The sequence below is a fragment of the Ovis canadensis genome, chromosome 7 (genome assembly GCF_042477335.2).
Source record: "Ovis canadensis isolate MfBH-ARS-UI-01 breed Bighorn chromosome 7, ARS-UI_OviCan_v2, whole genome shotgun sequence".
Lineage (NCBI taxonomy): Eukaryota > Metazoa > Chordata > Mammalia > Artiodactyla > Bovidae > Ovis > Ovis canadensis.
The window spans coordinates 64,851,199-64,873,571 of record NC_091251.1 but is presented as its reverse complement, the minus strand read 5'-3'; the positions used below and the strand labels follow the sequence as shown (position 1 = coordinate 64,873,571).

At 38.3% G+C, this 22,373-nt stretch overlaps 1 protein-coding gene across 4 annotated transcripts in view; it reads right to left on the bottom strand.

Annotated features, from left to right (window-relative positions):
• NEDD4 (NEDD4 E3 ubiquitin protein ligase) overlaps nt 1-22,373 on the bottom strand; it is a 144,837-nt gene that overhangs the window by 90,106 nt on the left and 32,358 nt on the right. For 2 of the 4 annotated variants that reach the window (XM_069596442.1, XM_069596445.1), the window contains exons 5-6: nt 11,932-11,985; nt 10,686-10,712 (exon numbers count right to left, since the gene is read on the bottom strand). In XM_069596442.1, the coding sequence (XP_069452543.1) occupies nt 10,686-10,712; nt 11,932-11,985 (81 nt within the window). The remainder of the gene's footprint in view (nt 1-10,685; nt 10,713-11,931; nt 11,986-22,373) is intronic. The other 2 variants (XM_069596443.1, XM_070292488.1) reach the window with 1 other exon arrangement.

The following is a 22,373-nucleotide window of genomic DNA, read 5'->3' as shown; positions in this document are numbered from 1 at the left end:
TATTAAAAAATTATTATTTAAAGCCTGTTCTTATGCTACAGAATGTTTTATGGCTTAAATCACTTTGGAAAGGTTTTTTTTTAATGCATATTTTGTATGCTGATAAAATAATAAATAGAGTAAAAAACTATTAGGCACTTTTCAGATTCACAAATATCAAATTCATGACTACAAAGTACTTGCTAGCTAAGGACCAAGAAAATATATAAAGCAGCCAAGTTATAATAAATTTTACCAAATATTTCACAGAGCTATTCTAGTATAAACTAACATTTTCCAAAACCAAAGGAAACTTACCTTATAAGAATGCTTTAAAGAATTAGGTAGTTCATTTGTGAAATCTCTGTTGCTGTCTCTGGTTAAATTATCAACTTTACCTTCATTTCCAGATGCAAACTTTATGAGTAATTGAGATGGTCCCCCCTTAGAACAATTGTGCTTAAGGCTAGATAAACAGGAAACATTTGGATAAGTTCCCCCCAATGAAATACTTCTCTGTAAAAGAGCATGGTTTTTGTTTATCTGTAAATTTGGTCTTTCCAACTGTCCACTGATATTTATTTGATAATCTACATTTTGGGAGGATGGTAAACATGCAGATGTCCTATGCATAAGCTTAATAAACTCTGGATCAGAATTAAGCTCAGTTTCTGACATCTCTGGTTTACAATCACCATTTGCTGCTTCACAATCTAATGCAGTTGCTTTCTGTTGGGTAAAATGCAGTGAAACACAAGAATATCCTTCAGATGGCTGTTCACAGACAGTCTGATTTGGACTATTATTTGCAATAATGATTTTCTTTTGTAATGAGCCCTTCCTGTGAAGAGGTCGTATGTCTCTTACTTCTCCGGGAGTACAGACTGTCTTGGATAACCGAAGTCCATTGACAGCTGTTGAAAGAAATCCCTTAGCACTAGTGCCATCTTCACTGTGGGCAATTTCACTAGGAGAAATAATAAACTGGTGTGAGGTCTGATAGGATCCTTTGCTTGGAAGAGTACCTGTACTTGTTGGAGAAGTTGGTGGTGTATTTGAAGGACTCCTAGGAAAAATGACTAAGGATGAACAACGTTTTAGTGGAATTTTCGAGTTCCTGCTCACTGGCAATTTCATAATCTCTAGTCCATGATCCAAGTCATCCTGGACAAAGGGAACTGTACTTGTACTTGAGAAAATTTCACATGGAGCAGTATTCCTGTTTGGCACACTTCTATTGGAGGCGCTGTCAGAAGATAAATTTCCACCAAAAAAGGTATCATCAGTTGGTGGAAAAGTATAACCACTGCTGTCACTGATGCTACTGTTGGTGTATGAACCTCCACTGGTGATACTTGTGCAGGACCCATAATCACTACCATTGCTGCTGTAAGACCCATTTTCACTGGCTGAAAAGTTACCAAGACTACCACTGCAAATGGCAGGACTGCTTAAGAGGTTACCATCATCCGTGGCATTCAGTTCGTTATCAACCACAGCACTGCCATCCTTTAAGACACAAGTAAATGAAGCATCATCACCATCAGCTAAGACATTGCCAGACTGAAGACATCCACTGTACCTTGTTGGTTGTAATGATATCTGCAGACAGCTGCTCTTTTTATGAACATTTTCAGGTGAAGGAAAAGATGATCTTTCCCGAGACTTAAGGTTTTCCTTTATTAACGGAGCTAATGCAGTCTGTTTGGGAGTCAGCTTCATTTGAACCACGTTCGCCGTTGAAATCCGTGCTGGTCTCGTGAAGCACATGTGAATGCTGCTATCCAAATCATCTCCGGAGGTTTCTGACAAAGGATAAGTATTGCTTCTTCTGGCTGCAAAGTGCAATCGTAAGCTTTGTGCCATTTGTTCTCATTTCCAAACATGTTAAGGGCTGAGAGTCATAACAAAGATCTCTGTCGGTAGACAGGCTAGAAGCAGCTGCACTGCAGCAAAAGAAAAAATCATTTGTGTGCCTGAAAGAGCTCAGAAGTAGTAGTCTTTATCCTAAGCAAAATCTTAAAGACCAGATAGCATATGAAAGAAAAAGACGGCCCATTCCTGAGACTGACGTTTCCAAAATGTCTTGAATCGCTTGTAGTCAAAATGCCTTCACTTACAAAGCACTTGATTTCCAGCGACCTTTAAGCTGAGCTCAGCTGCAGCACACTGCCTCAAACACTGCCAACCTTGTTTCAATTATACCTTCTCCAATTTGCATGAATGAGTAACACAAGAACAACAATCTTCTAGCATTTCAAGTTGAAACAGTATTTTTTTCACTCCAGCTCTACTAAATGAACATTTAACTCTGTGAATCACGGTGCCTATACTTTCTCCAGCAGAGTTTGACCACTAATATTTTTACCCATAGGGATAGAATTACAGGAAGTTGGTAGGAACGAAACTCCATGTAATTGAGTATCAAATCAAGGATTGCATTTCCAAATAGTGGCCATACTAGGAATCCAGTCAACTTAGTAAATGTAGAAAGGAATATAGACTGTTAATATTTTTAAAAGGAGAAAGTTCAAATGTTTGTATATATTTGGAAACACCAAAACTGCGGGGGTGAATTAAAAGTTTAGCATTAAACCAAACATAAATATTTTAGTTTCCAAAACACTACGTACTTATAAAAAGTGAAAGCTGAAGGATCGAAATACAAAATTTGCCTAGTAATACCATTGCAAAAATTGAGCATAGGTCTGAGAAAAAAACGTTTGTGAGAAGCTGTCACCAAGCATTTTCTCCTGTAATTTTAAGGCCTTTCCAGCCAAGCAGTACAGTCTTTAAATGATTCCATTTATATTTTGACTATTAAAACTCTGCCAAGAAATAGCCTAAGCAAACATTCCATTAAAAATATATGCAGATTAGACAGAAAAACTATACCCCAATATAGTTTGAGCACACAAGATATTTTATTCCACTGTCTATGCAATTCATTCACTTAAGAGAGTGTTGTGGTAAGTAAAGAAGTCTAAAAAGGATTTAACACATCAAATAAACATATCTCAATGCCAACTCTATTCTGAAAAACTCTAAGAGCTCTTTGCTGGCCCCTACTGGTGCATTGAAACAATTCATTTAGTTGTTTGATATCTATAAAGAAGTATAAACCGTATGGCATATTTCTTTATATAGACAAAGTACATACTTGTTTACATTTTTGAGTACTAGCACTGACCTAAAGATGGAATTACTTACTACTGCTGATAAAGCTCCCGCAGGAGAGAACAGTAAACTGTTTGTCCTTTTAGACGTTGTGATTTTGTATATATATACATTTTTTTCTGCTTTGTATTTATTTAACCTTTACTTTATTTTCAGTTTACTAGGTAATAAAAGTTTAATATTTTAATTTCTCCCCTAAATGTCATAGACCAAGGTTGGTATTCTATTTGAAAGAAACACATTTATTTTTAAATAATACTCTAGGGTATATTTAAACTTCTTACCTGAATTTTACAGCTGGAACTCCAGTAATAAATATATACTGGCTCATTCATAGGAAAGTAAAAAGTAAAATAGTTCAGTTGTTTACACCACATGGTACTACACCCAAGTTGTACTTTCCTAAGTAAGCTTTTTTTCCTAAGTAAAAGCAAATATGTAAAACATATACTTGCACTTTGTTTAAAAAAGAAAACTTAGGATATATCTGTTCTCAATCATAATTTTCTAAACAGCATTTTTAATCAATTAAGACAGGACAAAACAGAAATATGGAATTTACTAGATTCTATTTCTGACTAGAATGAGATACTACTATGTTTTAGAATGTGTACAGTTGTAAACTTAGTAATAAAATTGTTATGCTCTTTTGGTTTGGTATAATCTACATTATGATTTTATAGACTTCAGTACATATTCCTTTATAATCTTTTTTTCTTTATAGAAGAAAGAGTCCTAATCTTTTTACTATGCCTTCAAAAAAACTTCAGCTTTCCTTCTAGAATTAAGTTAGGGATGACTCAATAAATGGATTATTTGTAATAAGCTAATCAATGAGATCAACCACTCATGCCTGTAGTCTAAAAATTCCAGTTTATCAGCAAATCTCTTTTGGGTGTTAAAATAATTAATTGAATAAGCATTTTCTCTTTCTCTTATAGTAAAGCTACAGTAGCTTCACTATAAATATCAGCTTCATGTCCCCTAACTACATTTCAAGCTTTCAGGATCGCAACTAAGCATATCTTCTGATTCCCCTGAGATCACGCTGGAACAATGTAAGCACCAAGTAACACCAGAGATGAGGCTGGATGGATGGTGGATAGATCTAGTTACCACTTCTAAAGAAATAGCAAAATACTGCAGCTGGACAAGAAGGCAGAATATTTGAAACATTTGCAAAGAGGGCTTCAGCCAAGGAAAAGTATGAAAATCAAATGCACTTCCTTGTACTCTAGGTTGTGTTTCAATTCTAGAAAGGTTAAACAGTTTGCATTACTAACTCTGGTCTGGGACTGTACAGGATCTGTACCACTAATAGAGCAGTGTGCAACCTGGAGAACCTGGGATAAGATGTAGCCTCCTGGCCAAAGAGATGCCAAGAGAGGAGTATCAACCCTAACCTCAAGGGGAGAAGAGCTGGAGAGTGATAGCAGACCGCACTTGGGAGGAATCTATGCAAATCATATAGCATTTTATATTCTAGAATGAAACAGGTCATATTTTAGGATTAGACAGAAGCTCAGGACCCCACATTCTGAGATATTTAGTTTTTGATTATCTACACAGAAGATAAATGTGATTATATACCCCTACGGACAGGCTCAGGATTACACTAATCATTGACTAGAACTCTGAAGGTCACTGACCCCTGTGACGCTTAATTGCGCATGTTGACTTGGCTAAGTTTTGAGTCAAACACCTATCCAAGTGTTGCTATGGAGCTATTTTTTTGATTTGACTGACATTTAAATCAGTAGATATTAAATCCAGCAAAATGCCCTCCATAAGTTGTGTGTACATGCTAAGTCACTTCAGTCATATCCAACTCTTTGCAACCTCATGGACTATAGTCTCCCAGGCTCCACTGTCCATGGGATTCTCCAGGCAAGAATATTGGAGTGGGTGGTAGTGGCCCTCAATCAGTTAAAGGACTTAAGAAAAAAGACAGATTTCTGGAAGCAGCAATTCTGCCTTAAGACTGTAACAAGAAACCCTGCCTGAGCTTCCAGTTTGCTGCCCTGCCCTACAGATTTCAGATGCCTTACTCCTACTTGAATCTGCAACCTGCCGGTACCACCTCACGGATTTCAGACTTGCCAATGCCTTAAAATAAATCAATCCCCCCCACCTCATTATCTCTCCCTCTCTCATTCTCTGTGTGCATGTATGTGTATCCTATTGGTTTTTATTCTCTGGATAACCCTGACTAACACAACCACTAAATTTGAGATGCACAGCATGTCCACCTAGAATACGAAATATAGGAGTCTCCTAAGGCTTCAGAGACTGGATGTGTGCAGACATAGCTCTTGGGTAGTGACACAGACATGTCACTTTGGGTAGCAGCCGAAGATGGAGAAGCTCTATACAGTGACAAAAACAAGACTGGGAGCTGACTGTGGCTCAGATCATGAACTCCTTATTGCAAAATTCAGACTTAAACTGAAGACAGTAGGGAAAACCACTAGAGCATTCAGGTATGACCTAGATCAAATTCCTTACGATTATATAGTGGAAGTGGCAAATAGATTCAAGGGATTAGATCTCATAGACAGAGTGCCTGAAGAACTATGGACAGAGGTTCATGACACTGTACAGGAGGCAGTGATCAAGACCGTCCCCTAGAAAAACCAATGCAAAAAAGGCAAAATGGTTGTCTGAGGAGAAGTCAAATAGCTGAGAAAAGAAGAGAGGTGAAAGGCAAAGGAGAAAAGGAAGATACACCTATCTGAACACAGAGGTCCAAAGAATAGCAAGGAGAGAAAAGAAAACCTTCATCAGTGATCAATGCAAAGAAATAGAGGAAAATAATAGAATGGAAAGGACTAGAGATCTCTTCAAGAAAATTAGAGATACCAAGGGAACTTTTCATACAAAAATGGGCACAATGAAGGACAGAAAAGGTATGGACCTAACAGAAGCAGAAGATGGCAAGCAGAAAAGGTGGCAAGAATACATGGAAGAACTATACAAAAAGATCTTCATGACCCAGATAACCATGATGGTGTGATCACTCCCCTAGAGCTAGACATCCTGGAGTGTGAAGTCAAGTGGGCTTTAGGAAGCATCACTAAAAACAAAGCTAGTGGAGGTGATGGAACTCCAGTCAAGCTATTTCAAATTCTAAAAGATGATGCAGTTAATGTGCTGCACTCAATATGCCAGCAAATCTGGAAAACTCAGCAGTGGCCACAGGACTGGAAAAGGTCAGTTGTCACTCCAATCCCAAAGAAAGGCAATGCTGAAGAAGGCTCAAACCAGCGCACAATTGCACTCATCTCACACACTAGCAAAGAAATGCTCATAATTCTCCATGCTAGGCTTCAATAGTATGTGACCGAGAACTTCCAGATGTTCAAGCTGAATTTGGAAAAGGCAGAGAAACCAGAAATTGGATCACAGAAAAAGCAAGAGAATTCCAGAAAAACATCTACTTCTGCTTCATTGACTATACTAAAGCCTTTTACTGTGTGGATCACAACAAACTGTGGAAAATTCTTAAAGAGACTGGAACATAAGACCACCTTACCTGCCTCCTGAGAAACCTGTATGCAGGTCAAGAAGCAAGTTAGAACCGGACATGGAAGAACTGACTGGTTCCAAATTGGGAAAGGAGTACATCAAGGCTGTATACTGCCACCCTGCTTATTTAACTTATATGCAAAGTACATCATGAGAGATGCTGGGCTGGATGAAGTACAAGCTGGAATCAAGACTGCAAGGAGAAATATCAATAACATCAGATATACAGATAACACCACTCTTATGGCAGAAAGTGAAGAGGAACTGAAGAGCCTCTTGATGAAACTGAAAGAGGAGAGTGAAATTCAATATTCAAAAATCTAAAATCATGGCAAATAGATGGGGAAACAATGCAAAGAGTGAGAGACTTTATTTTTCTGGGCTCCAAAATCACTGCAGATGGTGACTGCAGCCATGAAATTAAAAGAAGCTTGCTCCTTGAAGAAGAAAAGTTATGACCAACCTAGACAGCATATTAAAAAGCAGAGAGATTACTTTGCCAACAAAGGTCCACGAAGTCAAAGCTATGGTTTTTCCAGTAGTCATGTATGGATGTGAGAGTTGGACCATAAAGAAAGTTGAGTGCTTAAGCATTGATGCTTTTGAACTGTAGTGTTGGAGAAGACTCTTGAGAGTCCCTTGGACTGCAAGGAGATCCAACCAGTCCATCCTAAAGGAGATCAGTCATGAATATTCACTGGAAGGACTGATGCCAAAGCTGAAACTCCAATACTCTGGCCACCTGATGTGAAGAACTGACTCATTGGAAAAGACCCTGATGCTCGGAAAGATTGAAGGCAGGAGAAGAAAGGGACAACAGAGGATGAGATGGTTGGATGGCATCACCAACTCGATGGATATGAGTTTGAGAAAGTTCTGGGAGTTGGTGATAGACAGGGAAGTATGGTGTACTGCAGTCCATGGGGTCACAAAGAGTCGGACACAACTGAGCGACTGAACTGATCTGAGTGACACAGAAGCACTAACTTTTGTATTGGTATATGTAGAATTCATTTAAAGGCACATCATTCTCAAACATCCCATCACCCTCAATAACACCATTACCAAACTATGATAGTTTATAATCCCCAGGTTCTTAAAATTGGCTGAAAACATATCACTTATATTGCAAACATTTTCCAGAATATTAGAAATTCTTTCTCCTTAAGTATATTTGCTCTTTGCCATACATTTCCAAAGAGAATCTTTCTAGGAAAGGGATGTGTCTCTAACTTAGTTGTGAATGCTGCAGGAGAAGGTAAAATGACATTTACAGTGCACAAGTCAATTTACTGCTGCACAATCAAGCTTGTTATTCCATCAACGGCTATAGCTTCTATGACATCTCAGGTAATCTGTACACTTCAGGACCAGCAACAAATCAGAGCATTACAATGATGCGCACCACTCTCAATTACTTCTTGTTCCCTTTTGCTAGTAAAGTGAGCTTCTTGAGAAAAACTATATTTCTAATGCATAACAGAGTACTGAACATCATGTATGCCCAAAATGGCATACTATAATTAACACACAAAATGTGATATCAGTTCAGTTTAGTTCAGTCACTCAGTCATGTACGACTCTTTACAACTCCATGAATCGCAGCACGCCAGGCCTGCCTGTCTATCACCAACTCCTGGAGTTCACTCAAACTCACGTCCATTGAGTCAGTGATGCCATCCAGCCATCTCATCCTCTGTCGTCCCCTTCTCCTCCTGCCCCCAATCCCTCCCAGCATCAGAGTCTTTTCCAATGAGTCAACTCTTTGCATGAAGTGGCCAAAGTACTGGAGTTTCAGCTTTAGCAAGATTCCTTCCAAAGAAATCCCAGGACTGATCTCCTTTAGAATGGACTGGTTGGATCTCCTTGTAGTCCAAGGGACTCTCAAGAGTCTTCTCCAACACCGCAGGTCAAACGCATCAATTCTTCGGCGCTCAGCCTTCTTCACAGTCCAACTCTCACATCCATACGTGACCACAGGAAAAACCGTCTAGCCTTGACTAGACGGACCTTAGTCAGCAAAGTAATGCCTCTGCTTTTGAATATGCTATCTGGGTTGGTCATAACTTTCCTTCCAAGGAGTAAGCGTCTTTTAATTTCATGGCTGCAATCACCATCTGCAGTGATTTTGGAGCCCCCAAAAATAATGTCTGACACTGTTTCCACTGTTTCCCCATCTATTTCCCATGAAGTGATGGGACCGGATGCCATGATCTTCGTTTTCTGAATGTTGAGCTTTAAGCCAACTTTTTCACTCTTCTCTTTCACTTTCATCAAGAAGCTTTTTAGTTCCTCTTCACTTTCTGCCATAAGGGTGGTGTCATCTGCTTATCTGAGGTTATTGATATTTCTCCCAGCAATCTTGATTCCAGCTTGTGTTTCTTCCAGTCCAGCATTTCTCATGATGTACTCTGCATAGAAGTTAAATAAGCAGGGTGACAATATACAGCCTTGACGTACTCCTTTTCCTATTTGGAACCAGTCTGTTGTTCCATGTCCAGTTCCAACTGTTGCTTCCTGACCTGCATATAGATTTCTCAAGAGGCAGGTCAGGTGGTCTGGTATTCCCATCTTTTGAAGAATTTTCCACATTTTATTGTGATCCACACAGTCAAAGGCTTTGGCATAGTCAATAAAGCAGAAATAGATGTTTTTCTGGAACTCTCTTGCTTTTTCCATGATCCAGCAGATGTTGGCAATTTGATCTCTGGTTCCTCTGCCTTTTCTAAAACCAGCTTGAACATCAGGAAGTTCATGGTTCACATATCAGACAACCATAAATGCACAAGTCCATGAACTCTAAATCACACATTATATTAATGATGAAAACTTTTAAAGTGCTTTAATAGCTACTATCTCATTTTATTTTCATAATGTATTTATCATATAGGTAGGGCAAATACTGTTACCCCTATTTTTTAAACATGAGAAAATATCTTCGGAAGGATTAAATAATTTGTCTAGAGTTATAAGCTAATATACCAAAACACAAGTTGGACTACAAGGAATTCTGACTCTTTGGTATAGGGATCTATAATATGCTGATCAATGCATTATTTTCTTTTTACTTTTAGAAAAAATCCATTGTTAATATTGTAAGCAATGCTTTTTTTCTTTTGACATATCATGACACCCTGTATATACCCTATACACAGTAAATGCTCAAGGAGTGTTAATGCTAATCAGAGCATGACAAATATTAGTTTCATCAATAAAGAGTTACACCATACTAAGATTACTGGCAAAAAGACTAGAGAACTATAAACAGGGTGGAAAGCATCAGCATGAGCTATCCCTCCTTGTGTACAATATGCAAATAATTCAAATAAAACAGTTCACCAATGATGTGCCCAAGAATCAAGGAGAAAGTCCACTGGTATCACGAACAACAGGAAAAATAACACAGTAATACCATGACCAGCAATTCAAGCCCAAAATATGAACCTTAGAGATACAATCATACATGTGTATCAGGAAACACAGCAAGAATATTTATCAATTGGTAATAGCACAAACCTGAAAACAACACTCTCTATTAAGGAGGATAAATACATAGATTGAGGTATTACAGCATTTGCAGATGAAGGGAAAACTATGCATTTGTGAAATATGTTCTTATAGACTGACCTCACAAATATATCATTTTAAGCCAAAAGCATGTCACAGAGGAAAGTATTCACAGTGCTACTATTTTAGTAAATCCAAAAATATGAAAACGGAAACCACTATGTTTTTTAGGGATACATGTATACATGATAAAATTTTTTTAACAGCAAAGAAATGATAAACACAACTTTAAGGACAGTGGTTACTACTTGTGGGAGAGAAAAAGGAGATGCTTTTGGAAGGGTTAAAGGATGCTTTGAAGATTTTGGTAATGTTCAAGTTCTTAAGTTGAATAATAAACATACAGATATTTGTCTTATTATTTAAGATAAATATTATAGTATACATATTTTTGTATGTTTATTTCATGATTACAAAACACCAATACTAAATTTTACCTGGTCCCATCCAGAAGGAAAACAGAGCTGTAGCAACAGAAGGAAAAAATGAAAACATTCTCCATTTTATTTTTAAAAAGGCAAAAATACAAACAGAAAATAAAAAGCTCTGTGACTAACCAAATGATAAGCAAATCATCATCTGTCACTGAGCCTTACAAAACTAGATTGCCAAGTTAGTGATGAAGTCTCCCTTGGCTGCATAAAAAGTACCTTTGCCTATAATGATACTAATTAATGATTTCATCTTAAATGTCTTCAGTTGTGCTGTGCTGAGCTTAGTAGCTCAGTTGTGTCTGACTCTTTGCGACCCCATGGACTGTACCCTGCCAGGTTTCTCTGTCCGTGGAATTCTCCAGGCATGGAATGGAGAGGGTTGCCATTCCCTTCTCCAATATCTTCTGTTACTAGTACAGTTATCACATCTATAAAACCAAGTGTTATATAGTCCAACACTAAAAATAGAGTTTTTAATAAATCTAGTTTCTATGTTAGCTACAAAATGAATAAAATTGTTTTAATTCTTGCTGTGCTTCTGTTTAGTAATTGATAAGCTTTGACTATATAACACTGTTGTTATGCCTCCATATTCAAATCTTACAGGTTTAAAATGTAAATGTAAAATGCTAAAAAGGTTTGAAATACAGTTTCAAGACAAATTAGGAAGAGGGTAGGATTTCAAGACAGTCTTTAGGAAATTAGGAATCACAACTATCCTTTTATAAAAATAAAAACAGGTTATATTTGCTTTTTGTGTATCTGAACACCTGCAATTCTTTAGAGAACTTAATTTCATGAGTTAGAGAGGTTTCCTTTGTATTCAATAGAAGAGTGGAGATAAGGGAGAGGATGGGATGTCCTAACTGGATACAGGCAACCTCAAGATCTCCACTGGAGTGTGGAGGGGAAGGCTCCTGAGGCTGGGACTATCAACCAGGGTACCAGCATAAGTGTGCAGAAAGGTCAGGCCAAGAGGCTGACTTTTCTGTATCTCCTGTCGTGAGAGACCTTGAGGAAGACCATGAAATCTGTTGAGAACTGATAATCAGGAGAGGTGCCAGGGAGAAAAGAAGAGCAGAGAGGAGCACCAGGAAAGGCAGGGGAAAATAATTCTATTCACCACTTTGCCCAGTCTTTCCATAACCACCTCAAAAGCATCTCTCACTTCACAGATTCCTGGCCTACTTTTGCTTGTTACTCAAGTATACCCTCGCTTCACAGTTTATGTTTGTATGGTAGGACTTACCAATCGATTTTCATCAAACACTTCAAATAGAAGCCGGTGTTGCTGAGGATGAACCTAAGTAAGGAAAAAACAACCTTTTCTTAAAAACAAGTGAACACTGGGACTCTATTCAGTATCTTATAATAACCTACCATGGAAAAGAATATATATATACACACATACCTGGGTGTTTGTGTGTATAACTGAATCATTTTGCTATACACCAGAAACTAGCACACTGTAAATCAACTCTACTCTCAATTTTTAAAGAAGTGAACATCAAGCCACAGACATGAAGAAATAAATGCTTGTAAACATTGCCATTTCCTAATTCTTGTTCCTTACAATGTATTTTAAATAACACGTGAAACTTAATACAAAAGCCAAGACTCATCACATGTCAACCATTTTCTAAGTTTTACCATAACAACAAAGTGGATTTGGTTTCTTATTTTCCCATTTTTTTCTGAAATACAATAAAAGACACAATTTCAAAACTTTAAATACTTGCAAGCATGTAAAAATACAGATGGGATTTTAACCTATTATTAATTTTATTGCACTCATCTCACACACTAGTAAAGTAATGCTCAAATTCTCCAAGCCAGGCTTCAGCAATACGTGAACCATGAAATTCCAGATGTTCAAGCTGGTTTTAGAAAAGACAGAGGAACCAGAGATCAAATTACCAACACCTGCTGGATCATCGAAAAAAGCAAGAGAGTTCCAGAAAAACATCTACTTCTGCTTTATTGACTATGCCAAAGCCTTTGACTGTGTGGTTCACAACAAACTGTGGAAAATTCTGAAAGAGATGGGAATACCAGACCACCTGACCTGCCTCTTGTGAAACCTGTATGCAGGTCAGGAAGCAACAGTTAGAAGTGGACATAGAACAGACTGGTTCCAAATAGGAAAAGGAGTACGTCAAGGCTGTATATTGTCACCCTGCTTATTTAACTTATATGCAGAGTACATCATGAGAAACGCTGGGCTGGAAGAAGCACAAGCTGTTATAAAGATTGTCGAGAGAAATATCAATAACCTCAGATATGCAGATGACACTACCCTTATGGCAGAAAGTGAAGAGGAATTCAAAAGCCTCTTGATGAAAGTGAAAGAGGAGAGTGAAAAAGTTGGCTTAAAGTGCAACATTCAGAAAACAAAGATCATGGCATCTGGTCCCATCACTTCATGGGAAATAGATGGGGAAACAGTGGAAACAGTGTCAGACTTTATTTTGGGGGGCTCCAAAATCACTGCAGATGGTGATTGCAGCCATGAAATTAAAAGACACTTACTCCTTTGAAGGAAAGTTATGACCAACCTAGATAGTATATTTAAAAGCAGAGACATTACTTTGCCAACAAAGGTCCGTCTAGTCAAGGCTATAGTTTTTCCAGTAGTCACATATGGATGTGAGAGTTGGACTTCGAAGAAAGCTGAGCGCTGAAGAATTGATGCTTTTGAACTGTGGTGTTGGAGAAGACTCTTGCAAGTCCCTTGGACTGCAAGGAGATCCAACCAGTCCATTCTAAAGGAGATCAGCCCTGGGTGTTCTTTGGAGGGAATGATGCTGAAGCTGAAACTCCAGTACTTTGGGCACCTCATGCGAAGAGTTGACTCATTGGAAAAGACTTTGAAGCTGGGAGGGATTGGGGGCAGGAAGAGAAGGGGACGACCGAGGATGAGATGGCTGGATGGCATCACCGACTTGATGGATGTGAGTCTGAGTGAACTCTGGGAGTTAGTGATGGACGGGGAAACTCTCAGTAAGACTCTCTAAGAAAGTTCTCTTGCACCTAGTGGTGACCAAAGAGGCCAGTCTAGCGACAGTCACTGGTGGGACTTCCGGGAAAGCTCTTTAAATGGGGCTGACTCAGCTAGAAGAGCCGCTGCTTTTGCCCTTTGTACTCCTCTTTCCTATGTGGAACTTGGTTAGGACAGCTGGCACCCCTGCAGCTATACTGTGACCATGGAGGAACAAGAGGGTGGAAGCCACAATTAAGGGCTAGATATGCTTTGGGGATAGAAAAACAGTATAAGAGAATAATCCTTTCTAGGAAGATGTAGAGGATATTTGGGGGAGATGACACTTGAGCTAAAACTTGAAAGATGGGAAGAATTTGAGTAAGAAAATACAGAGAATACTCACAGCAAGGAGATCACAGGGGAGAAAGGCATGGGGGCAGAATGAGTGTGCTCTAGGAAAATCAACTAATAACATTTTTATGGTAGAAAGTCTTAAGAAAAATTTGGTTATTTAGGGAAGAGCCAAGCTGAAGGCACTGATATCCAGAAAATGAACTAAAACTTGATTGGAAAAAAAAACAAAACAAAACTTGATTGGTATGGGAGAAAATTAAGTTTTCAAAGGAAAAAAGTAAAATGATGAAGATCACATGTAAATATTATTTTGTGAGTGATACACAAAATAAACAAGACTAGAGAGAGACCCTGGAGTCCACGGGGACTGTGGCTGTAGTAACTCAGGCATAAAGTGTTGAGAGCTTTGCCTTTGATGGTCCCAGTGAGAACAGGGAAGAAGGCCATGAAAAACATTTTAAGAGAAAAAAAAACAAAAAGTCTCAGTGCCTAACAAAATACCTGGTAGACAATGAAGATGTTTAATGAGTACTGCTAAGACAACTGATATCAGATGTGACCTGAACAGGCCTCTGCTGTCCTGGTTCAGACTATAATTAATAGCTTCCTAGCAGGAGGCTCTACGTCAACTATCTTATCTTTGAAATCTATCTTTCCTACTGTAACTGGAGTGACTTATCTGAAAGACAATTTAGGCTTTCTTTACTGCTGTACTCAAAAGCTACTGCCAGTGGCCTAAAGAAAATCAATTGAATGCCTGGGCACAGAATGATCATGATCTGAGCCCAGCTTGCCTTTCGAGCCTTGTGTCCTGTAATTGTCCCCTGCCCATACAAATACACCAACACCCTATGCTCTAATCCCACAACAGTCTAATTACTGCTTACTGAGCTTTCTGATCTGCACTTCTGTGCATGCTAAGGTCACTCCATGTGCAATATCTTCTCCAGTCAACAAGTCCAAAATTTACCCCTTGTTCAAGCCTCAGCTCAAATGTCAACGTCACTCTGAAGTGTTACCTCCCCAGTCACTCCCCTTCATTTTCAGTTATTAGAAAACTGACTACATCCTTCCATTTTTGAAGTTAACAGTATGTAATAGCTCTCTGTTCTTGTAGTTCAGTTAAGTCGTGTCTGACTCTTGGTGACCTCATGGACTGTAGCACACTGTGTCCATGGGATTTCCCAGCCAAGAATATTGGAATGGGTTGCCATTTCTTCCTCCAGGAATAGGTGCCTACTGAATTATAAAAACACGATAAAACACTTGTTTACTTTGGGGGGGGGCGTATATCAAAGGCACACGGTAAATGCAAGAATACAATTTAAAACGTGTGGTGAGAATTCTAATTCAAGAAGGACAGCTTAAACACAAACATTAATTCTCTCCCTCTTGAGATCCTATTTTCATAATAGCAAAGGAATTTGTAAAAGGCACTGAGAGAGTCAATTCCTAAGCAAATTGATAAGAAGTCGAGGGTCTCTGAGGAGGAGAAAGGAGTCTGGGGCTCTCAAGGCAGAGACAGGGATCTGGAATTCTCAAGGAGGAAGAAAGGACAAACGTTTTTTTCTACATTCTTTCAGTCAGTTCAGTTCAGTTCAGTCACTCAGTCGTGTCCAACTCTTTGTGACCCCATGAACTGTAGCACGCCAAGCCTCCCTGTCTATCACCAACTCCCGGAGTTCACTCAGACTTACATACATCGAGTCAGTGATGCCATCCAGCCATCTCATCCTCTGTCGTCCCCTTCTCCTCCTGCCCCTAATCCCTCCCAGCATCAGAGTCTTTTCCAATGAGTCAACTCTTCTCATGAGGTGGCCAAAGTACTGGAGTGTCAGCTTCAGCATCATTCCCTCCAAAGAAATCCTACGGCTGATCTCCTTCAGAATGGACTGGTTGGATCTCCTTGCAGTCCAAGGGACTCTCAAGAGTCTTCTCCAACACCACAGTTCAAAAGCATCAATTCTTCAGCGCTCAGCTTTCTTCACAGTCCAACTCTCACATCCATACATGACCACTGGAAAAACCATAACCTTGACTAGACGGACCTTTGTTGGCAAAGTAATGCCTCTGCTTTTCAATATACTATATAGGTTGGTCATAATTTTTCTTCCAAGGAGTAAGCATCTTTCAATTTCATGGCTGCAATCACCATCTGCAGTGATTTTGGAGCCCCAAAAAATAAAGTCTGACACTGTTTCCCCATCTATTTGCCATGAAGTGATGGGACCAGATGCCATGATCTTAGCTTTCTGAATGTTGTGCTTTAAGCCAACTTTTTTACTCTCCTCTTTCACTTTCATCAAGAGGCTTTTGAGTTCCTCTTCACTTTCTGCCATAAGATTGGTGTCATCTGCATATCTGCAGTTATTGATATTTCTCCCAGCAATCTTGATTCCAGCCTGTGCTTTTTCCAGCCCAGCGTTTCTCATGATGTACTCTGCATATAAGTTAAATAAGCAGGGTGACAATATACAGCCTTGACGTACTCCTTTTCCTATTTGGAACCGGTCTGTTGTTCCATGGAATCCCTTAGAAGAAATGGAGTAGCCATCATGGTCAACAAAAGAGTCCGAAATGCAGTACTTGGATGCAGTCTCAAAAACGACAGAATGATCTCTGTTCGTTTCCAAGGCAAACCATTCAATATCACAGTTATCCAAGTCTATGCCCCAACCAGTAATGCTGAAGAAGCTGAAGTTGAACGGTTCTATGAAGACCTACAAGACCTTTTAGAACTAACACCCAAAAGAGATGTCCTTTTCATTATAGGGGACTGGAATGCAAAAGTAAGAAGTCAAGAAACACCTGGAGTAACAGGCAAATTTGGCCTTGGAATACGGAATGAAGCAGGGCAAAGACTAATAGAGTTTTGCCAAGAAAATGCGCTGGTCATAGCAAATACCCTCTTCCAACAACACAAGAGAAGACTCTACACATGGACATCACCATGGTCAATACCAAAATCAGATTGATTATAGTCTTTGAAGCCAAAGATGGAGAAGCTGTATACAGTCAGCAAAAACAAGAGCAGGAGCTGACTGTGGCTCAGTTCATGAACTCCTTATTGCCAATTCAGACTGAAATTGAAGAAAGTAGGGAAAACCACTAGACCATTCAGATATGACCTAAATCAAATCCCTTATGATTAAACAGTGGAAGTGAGAAATAGATTTAAGGGCCTATATCTGATAGATAGAGTGCCTGATGAACTATGGAATGAGGTTTGTGACATTGTACAGGAGACAGGGATCAAGACCATCCCCATGGAAAAGAAATGCAAACAAGCAAAATGGCTGTCTGGGGAGGCCTTACAAATAGCTGTGAAAAGAAGAGAAGGGAAAAGCAAAGGAGAAAAGGAAAGATATAAGCATCTGAATGCAGAGTTCCAAAGAATAGCAAGAAGAGATAAGAAAGCCTTCCTTAGGGATCAATGCAAAGAAATAGAGGAAAACAACAGAATGAGAAAAACTAGAGATCTCTTCAAGAAAATTAGAGATACCAAGGGAACATTTCATGCAAAGATGGGCTCGATAAAGGACAGAAATGGTCTGGACCTAACAGAAGCAGAAGATATTAAGAAGAGGTGGCAAGAATACACAGAAGAATTGTACCAAAAAAAAAAAAAAAGATCTACATTCCTTAGTAAGGATTATATAACAATAACGTATCCTGCTTGAGGACATATTTCTCCTTCCTGAAAACCTTCTGACTAATCCTGTTTTCTTAAACTGTATATATAGTGAGAGTGGGACTGGTAATATCTTTGCTTTCTCTGTCCCTTTTTATACTTTAATAAAACTCTGCTACACCAAAGCGCTTGAGGGATCAAGCTTGGTCCCTGGTCTTGTTAAATCTTCTTCGGAGATCACGAATCCGACATTGTTCACCATAAGCTATCAGCATAAAAGCAAAACAGCAAAGATCATATGCACATGCAAGGGCCCAGCAGGTGAGCAATATCAACACTTTTCTGGAAGAGATGAAGTGGGGAGGAAAGCAACGAAGCAGGGCTTCTGAAGAAACTGAAAACAGAAGAACAGAAAGTTGAAGCAAAGGGGTCAATGGCCCTAATGAGAGAATATTCATATGGCACCTAAACCTCTGGTAAACACACACAGACACACACACATTATGAAAGAGTTCCTCTTTGATTTCAGATAGAGGTTCAACAATAATGCAACCATCAGTTTTAATATGTAATGTATAAATGGTAACTAAAAATATAATTGTTACATGTTTGTGCTTTTCATATATAGAAGCAATAGATGATTTTTCCATTGTGTCACTGTTAAGTATAACTATATTAGCAGAGATCACAGATGTATAACCATAAAAACTGTCCCCAAAGGAAAAAAATACTTAGGAAACAAAAGTAAACACCTTTAAAAATTGTAAAGTGTTTCCTTAGAAATATCTACGGAAGTCTTGAATCTGTAAGACCAAAATAGGACACTATATTAAGAGGCATGGAGTGGTGTTGCAACTGAAAATGACTGCTGAATTGAAAGAATTGATGCGTTTGAACTGTGGTGTTGGAGAAGACTCTTGAGAGTCCCTTGGACTGCAAGGAGATCCAACCAATCCATTCTGAAGGAGATCAGCCCTGGGATTTCTTTGGAAGGAATGATGCTAAAGCTGAAACTCCACTACTTTGGCCACCTCATGCAAAGAGTTGACTCATTGGAAAAGACTTTGATGCTGGGAGGGATTCGGGGCAGGAGGAGAAGGGGACGACAGAGGATGAGATGGCTGGATGGCATCACTGACTCAATGGACATGAGTCTGAGTGAACTCCGGGAGTTGGTGATAGGGAGGCCTGGCATGCTGCGATTCATGGGGTCGCAAAGAGTCAGACACAACTGAGCGACTGAACTGAACTGAACTGAATCTAAGGTAAATTTGCAGAAATCTCTCAAAATGTAGAACAGATAGCTAAGCTGAAGGAAAACATGAGAGAAAATAAAAAGAGGATTCTCTGAACAGATTCAGTAAAAAATTAAGTCCTAATGCCCTAAACAGAGATTGAATAAGCTACAGCTTATGGACCAAATCCTGCCAGGCACCTGCTTCTTTTTTTTTTTTTTAAACAGCCCATACAACAGTTTTTCTTTTCTTTTTTTTTTTTTTAACATTTTTAAATGGTTACCTTTTAAATGGCTACACAGCAGCCTTACTTTTTGCCTCCTATCTGTGTGACATCTAAAATATTTACTATATGGCTCTTTATGGAAAAGTTTGCTGACCCCTGTCCTAAGACATTTACTGTATGTTACCTACTGATTTCTCTCCTATGTATCTAGGAAGGTACTGGATAAGGTCATCTTTGAAATATGTGAGAAAAATGCCACTCGAATCATTTTCTGTGTTCTGCGGTTTACATGAGGAATTTTGACTGAGAAAGGTAAGAATCAATCTAGGTGACCCTGCATCCAACTAGCTGGAATCTCCAAACAGTCATATAAACAGAGGGAAGGAAAAATTAGAGAAATTTTTCACATAAAAGCTTCAGAACTGAAGGGAAACAGTGGTGTTTAAACTGAAATGCTTATCAAAGGCCCAATATGATGACACTGCACACACAAGGCATAATACTTTGAAACTGTAAAACACCAGGATAAAGATAAATCATCAGTTTTTTTTCACACAGAGAGAAGAATCACCCTCAAAGGAACAAGAATCAGCCCTTTCAATAGCAATACCACGTTCAATGTTGATAAAACAATGGCTTTAACTTCCTAAAGAAAAACCATTTCCAACCTAGACTCCTATGAGGGGCCGTCTTCTGGGGAAAGTTTCAAAAAAGGGTTCTTCACCTTTTAAAAGAGACACAATGGGGGAAATTCTCCCTTTTCTACCTCTGGACATCATCATGGGAGGCTATGTTGTTTGGGATCGTGGCAAGCTTCTTGCGACCATGGACAGAAAGCAAACATAAACTGGCGATCTACTCATCTAGCATAGCTGGAGGTCAGTCTGGGACAGGGATGTGTGAACTATTCATCAGAATGGGAATAACGACCAGAATGACAAACAGAAACAGTTTAGAGCAGTTAAGAGAGAATAGGAGGGCTGAGGATGAGGCACCAGAGTTTTTCGCTCTTCACTATAAGCCCCTTTCTTTATACTATTTCTTTTTAAGCTATGTGTGAATTTTTTGATGAGACTATTTTTTAAATTTCTGTTAAAAATAGGAGTAAAGCTATGGTCACAAAAAACAGTTTACAGGGTCATAGTTAAATGAAAGGTATAAGGGAAAACAAAAATAAAGACTATTGTGATGTTTGTGGAAAAGTATGTAAGTCTATAAATGGACAAAAGAGCAAAGGAAAAAAAAAGAAAAAACATCAGAGTAGTAACCAAATTTTCAAAGAAGGATAAAGGTACTGATAAATGTCAATGTATTCTCTGCTATTCATAAACAACCTAAAGTAATGTTCCTGGAAATTATGCTGGTGGTTGCAGGAAAAAAAAAAACAAAGCAGGTATATTTAAAAAAAGCTTTATTGAGATATAATACACATACCATTAAGTGACCCATTGAAAATGTACAATTCAATGGGTTTTAGTATAGAGTATGCAACTAAGTACCCTCACAATTTTGGAACATTTTCATCACCTCAAATAGAAACTCCATGCCTGTCAGCAGTCACTCTTAGTGAAGTGAATGAAAATTGCTCAATCATGTCCGACTCTTTGCAACCTCATGGACTATACACTCCAAGGAATTCTCCTGGCAAGAATACTGGAGTGGGTAGCCATTCCCTTCTCCAGGGGATCTTCCCAACCCAGAGATCAAACCCAGGGTCTCCCACACTGCAGGCAGATTCTTTACCAGCTGAGCCACCCGGGAAGCCCAGGCAGTCACTCCTAATTTCCCCTCAACTTCCTCAATCTCAGACAACCTCTAATGCATTTTCTGTCTCTACAGATTTGCCTACTATAGACATTCAACATAAGGAGACTCCTACAATATGTGGTCTTTAAATATTTTGGAGGTTCACCTATGTTGCCACTACATCGTTCCTTTTTATCATTGAATAATATTTCATTGTATGTATATATCCCATTCATTTGTCCATTTTGTTTGTCCGTTCATTTGTTGATGGACCTACCAGCTGTTTCTACTTTTTTACTATAATGAATTAATGATGCTATGAGCATTCATCTACAAGTTTTTGTGTGAACATCTGTGGTAAGTAGATTTTAAAATAAAAACTGTAAAAAGTTACATCAACTAGGTAAGTATTTTTATAGGCATATAAATATAAAAAATATATAAAAATATATAAAAAATATATTTTAAAAATATTTTTAAAATATATTTTAAAATATATTAAATATATTTTATATTATAATATATTAAATATATTAAATATATAAATATTTAAATATATAAAATATTTAAAAATATTTAAATATATAAAATATATTAAATAAATATTTTAAAATATATTTTAAAATATATTTTAAAAATATATATAAAATATAAAAAATATATATATAAAATATATAAAAAATGCTTAGCATTTTATAAATAGAAAGTATCTTCACATTTTTATGTACATGTTTTGTGTCTTCTTTGTTTCTCTATACAGTTATTTCTTATCAACAAATATAAAAACATATTATAAATACATAGCCATGGAGGGGGGAATTCAAGCAGTCAAAAAAGATACATAGTATAGCAAATTATAAATCTTTCATCTTTGTCCCACCCTCAGAGAAAATACTGTGAACAATTTCTTAGGTCCTGCCAGAAGTATTTTTTCAAATACCTGCATATGAGAGAGTTGTTCTAACACAAACAGGTGAATCACACATACAGTGTTCTGCACCTTTGTTCCTTCATTTAGTATATTTTGAAACTAACACTCTATCAATACATAGACATCTTTTAAACAGCCAATGAGGATTTCATTATATGGCTATACTATACTATGAAAGTGAAAGTGAAAGTCGCTCAGTCGGGTCTGACTCTTTGTGACCCCATGGACTATACACTCCATGGAATTCTCCAAGCCAGAATACTGGAGTGGGTAGCTGTTCCCTTATCCAGGGATCTTCCCAACCCAGGGATTGAACCCAGGTCTCCTGTACTGCAGGTGGATTCTTTATCATCTGAGCCACCAGGGAAGCCCCATACTATACTTAGTGCTTTATTAATGGGTCACCCCATCCTTTTTCCTAGCTAACAGAATTCTGATTTTATTGAAATATTGGATGACAATGTGTGTCAGGGATACCAGCAGCTACTCCCCACCCCTCCTCACCTCCTATGAGCTTACTTCTGATTCCTCTAAGCTTTCCAGAAATTCCACTCTCTTTATCCATGACTGAGTTAGAAATATACACAC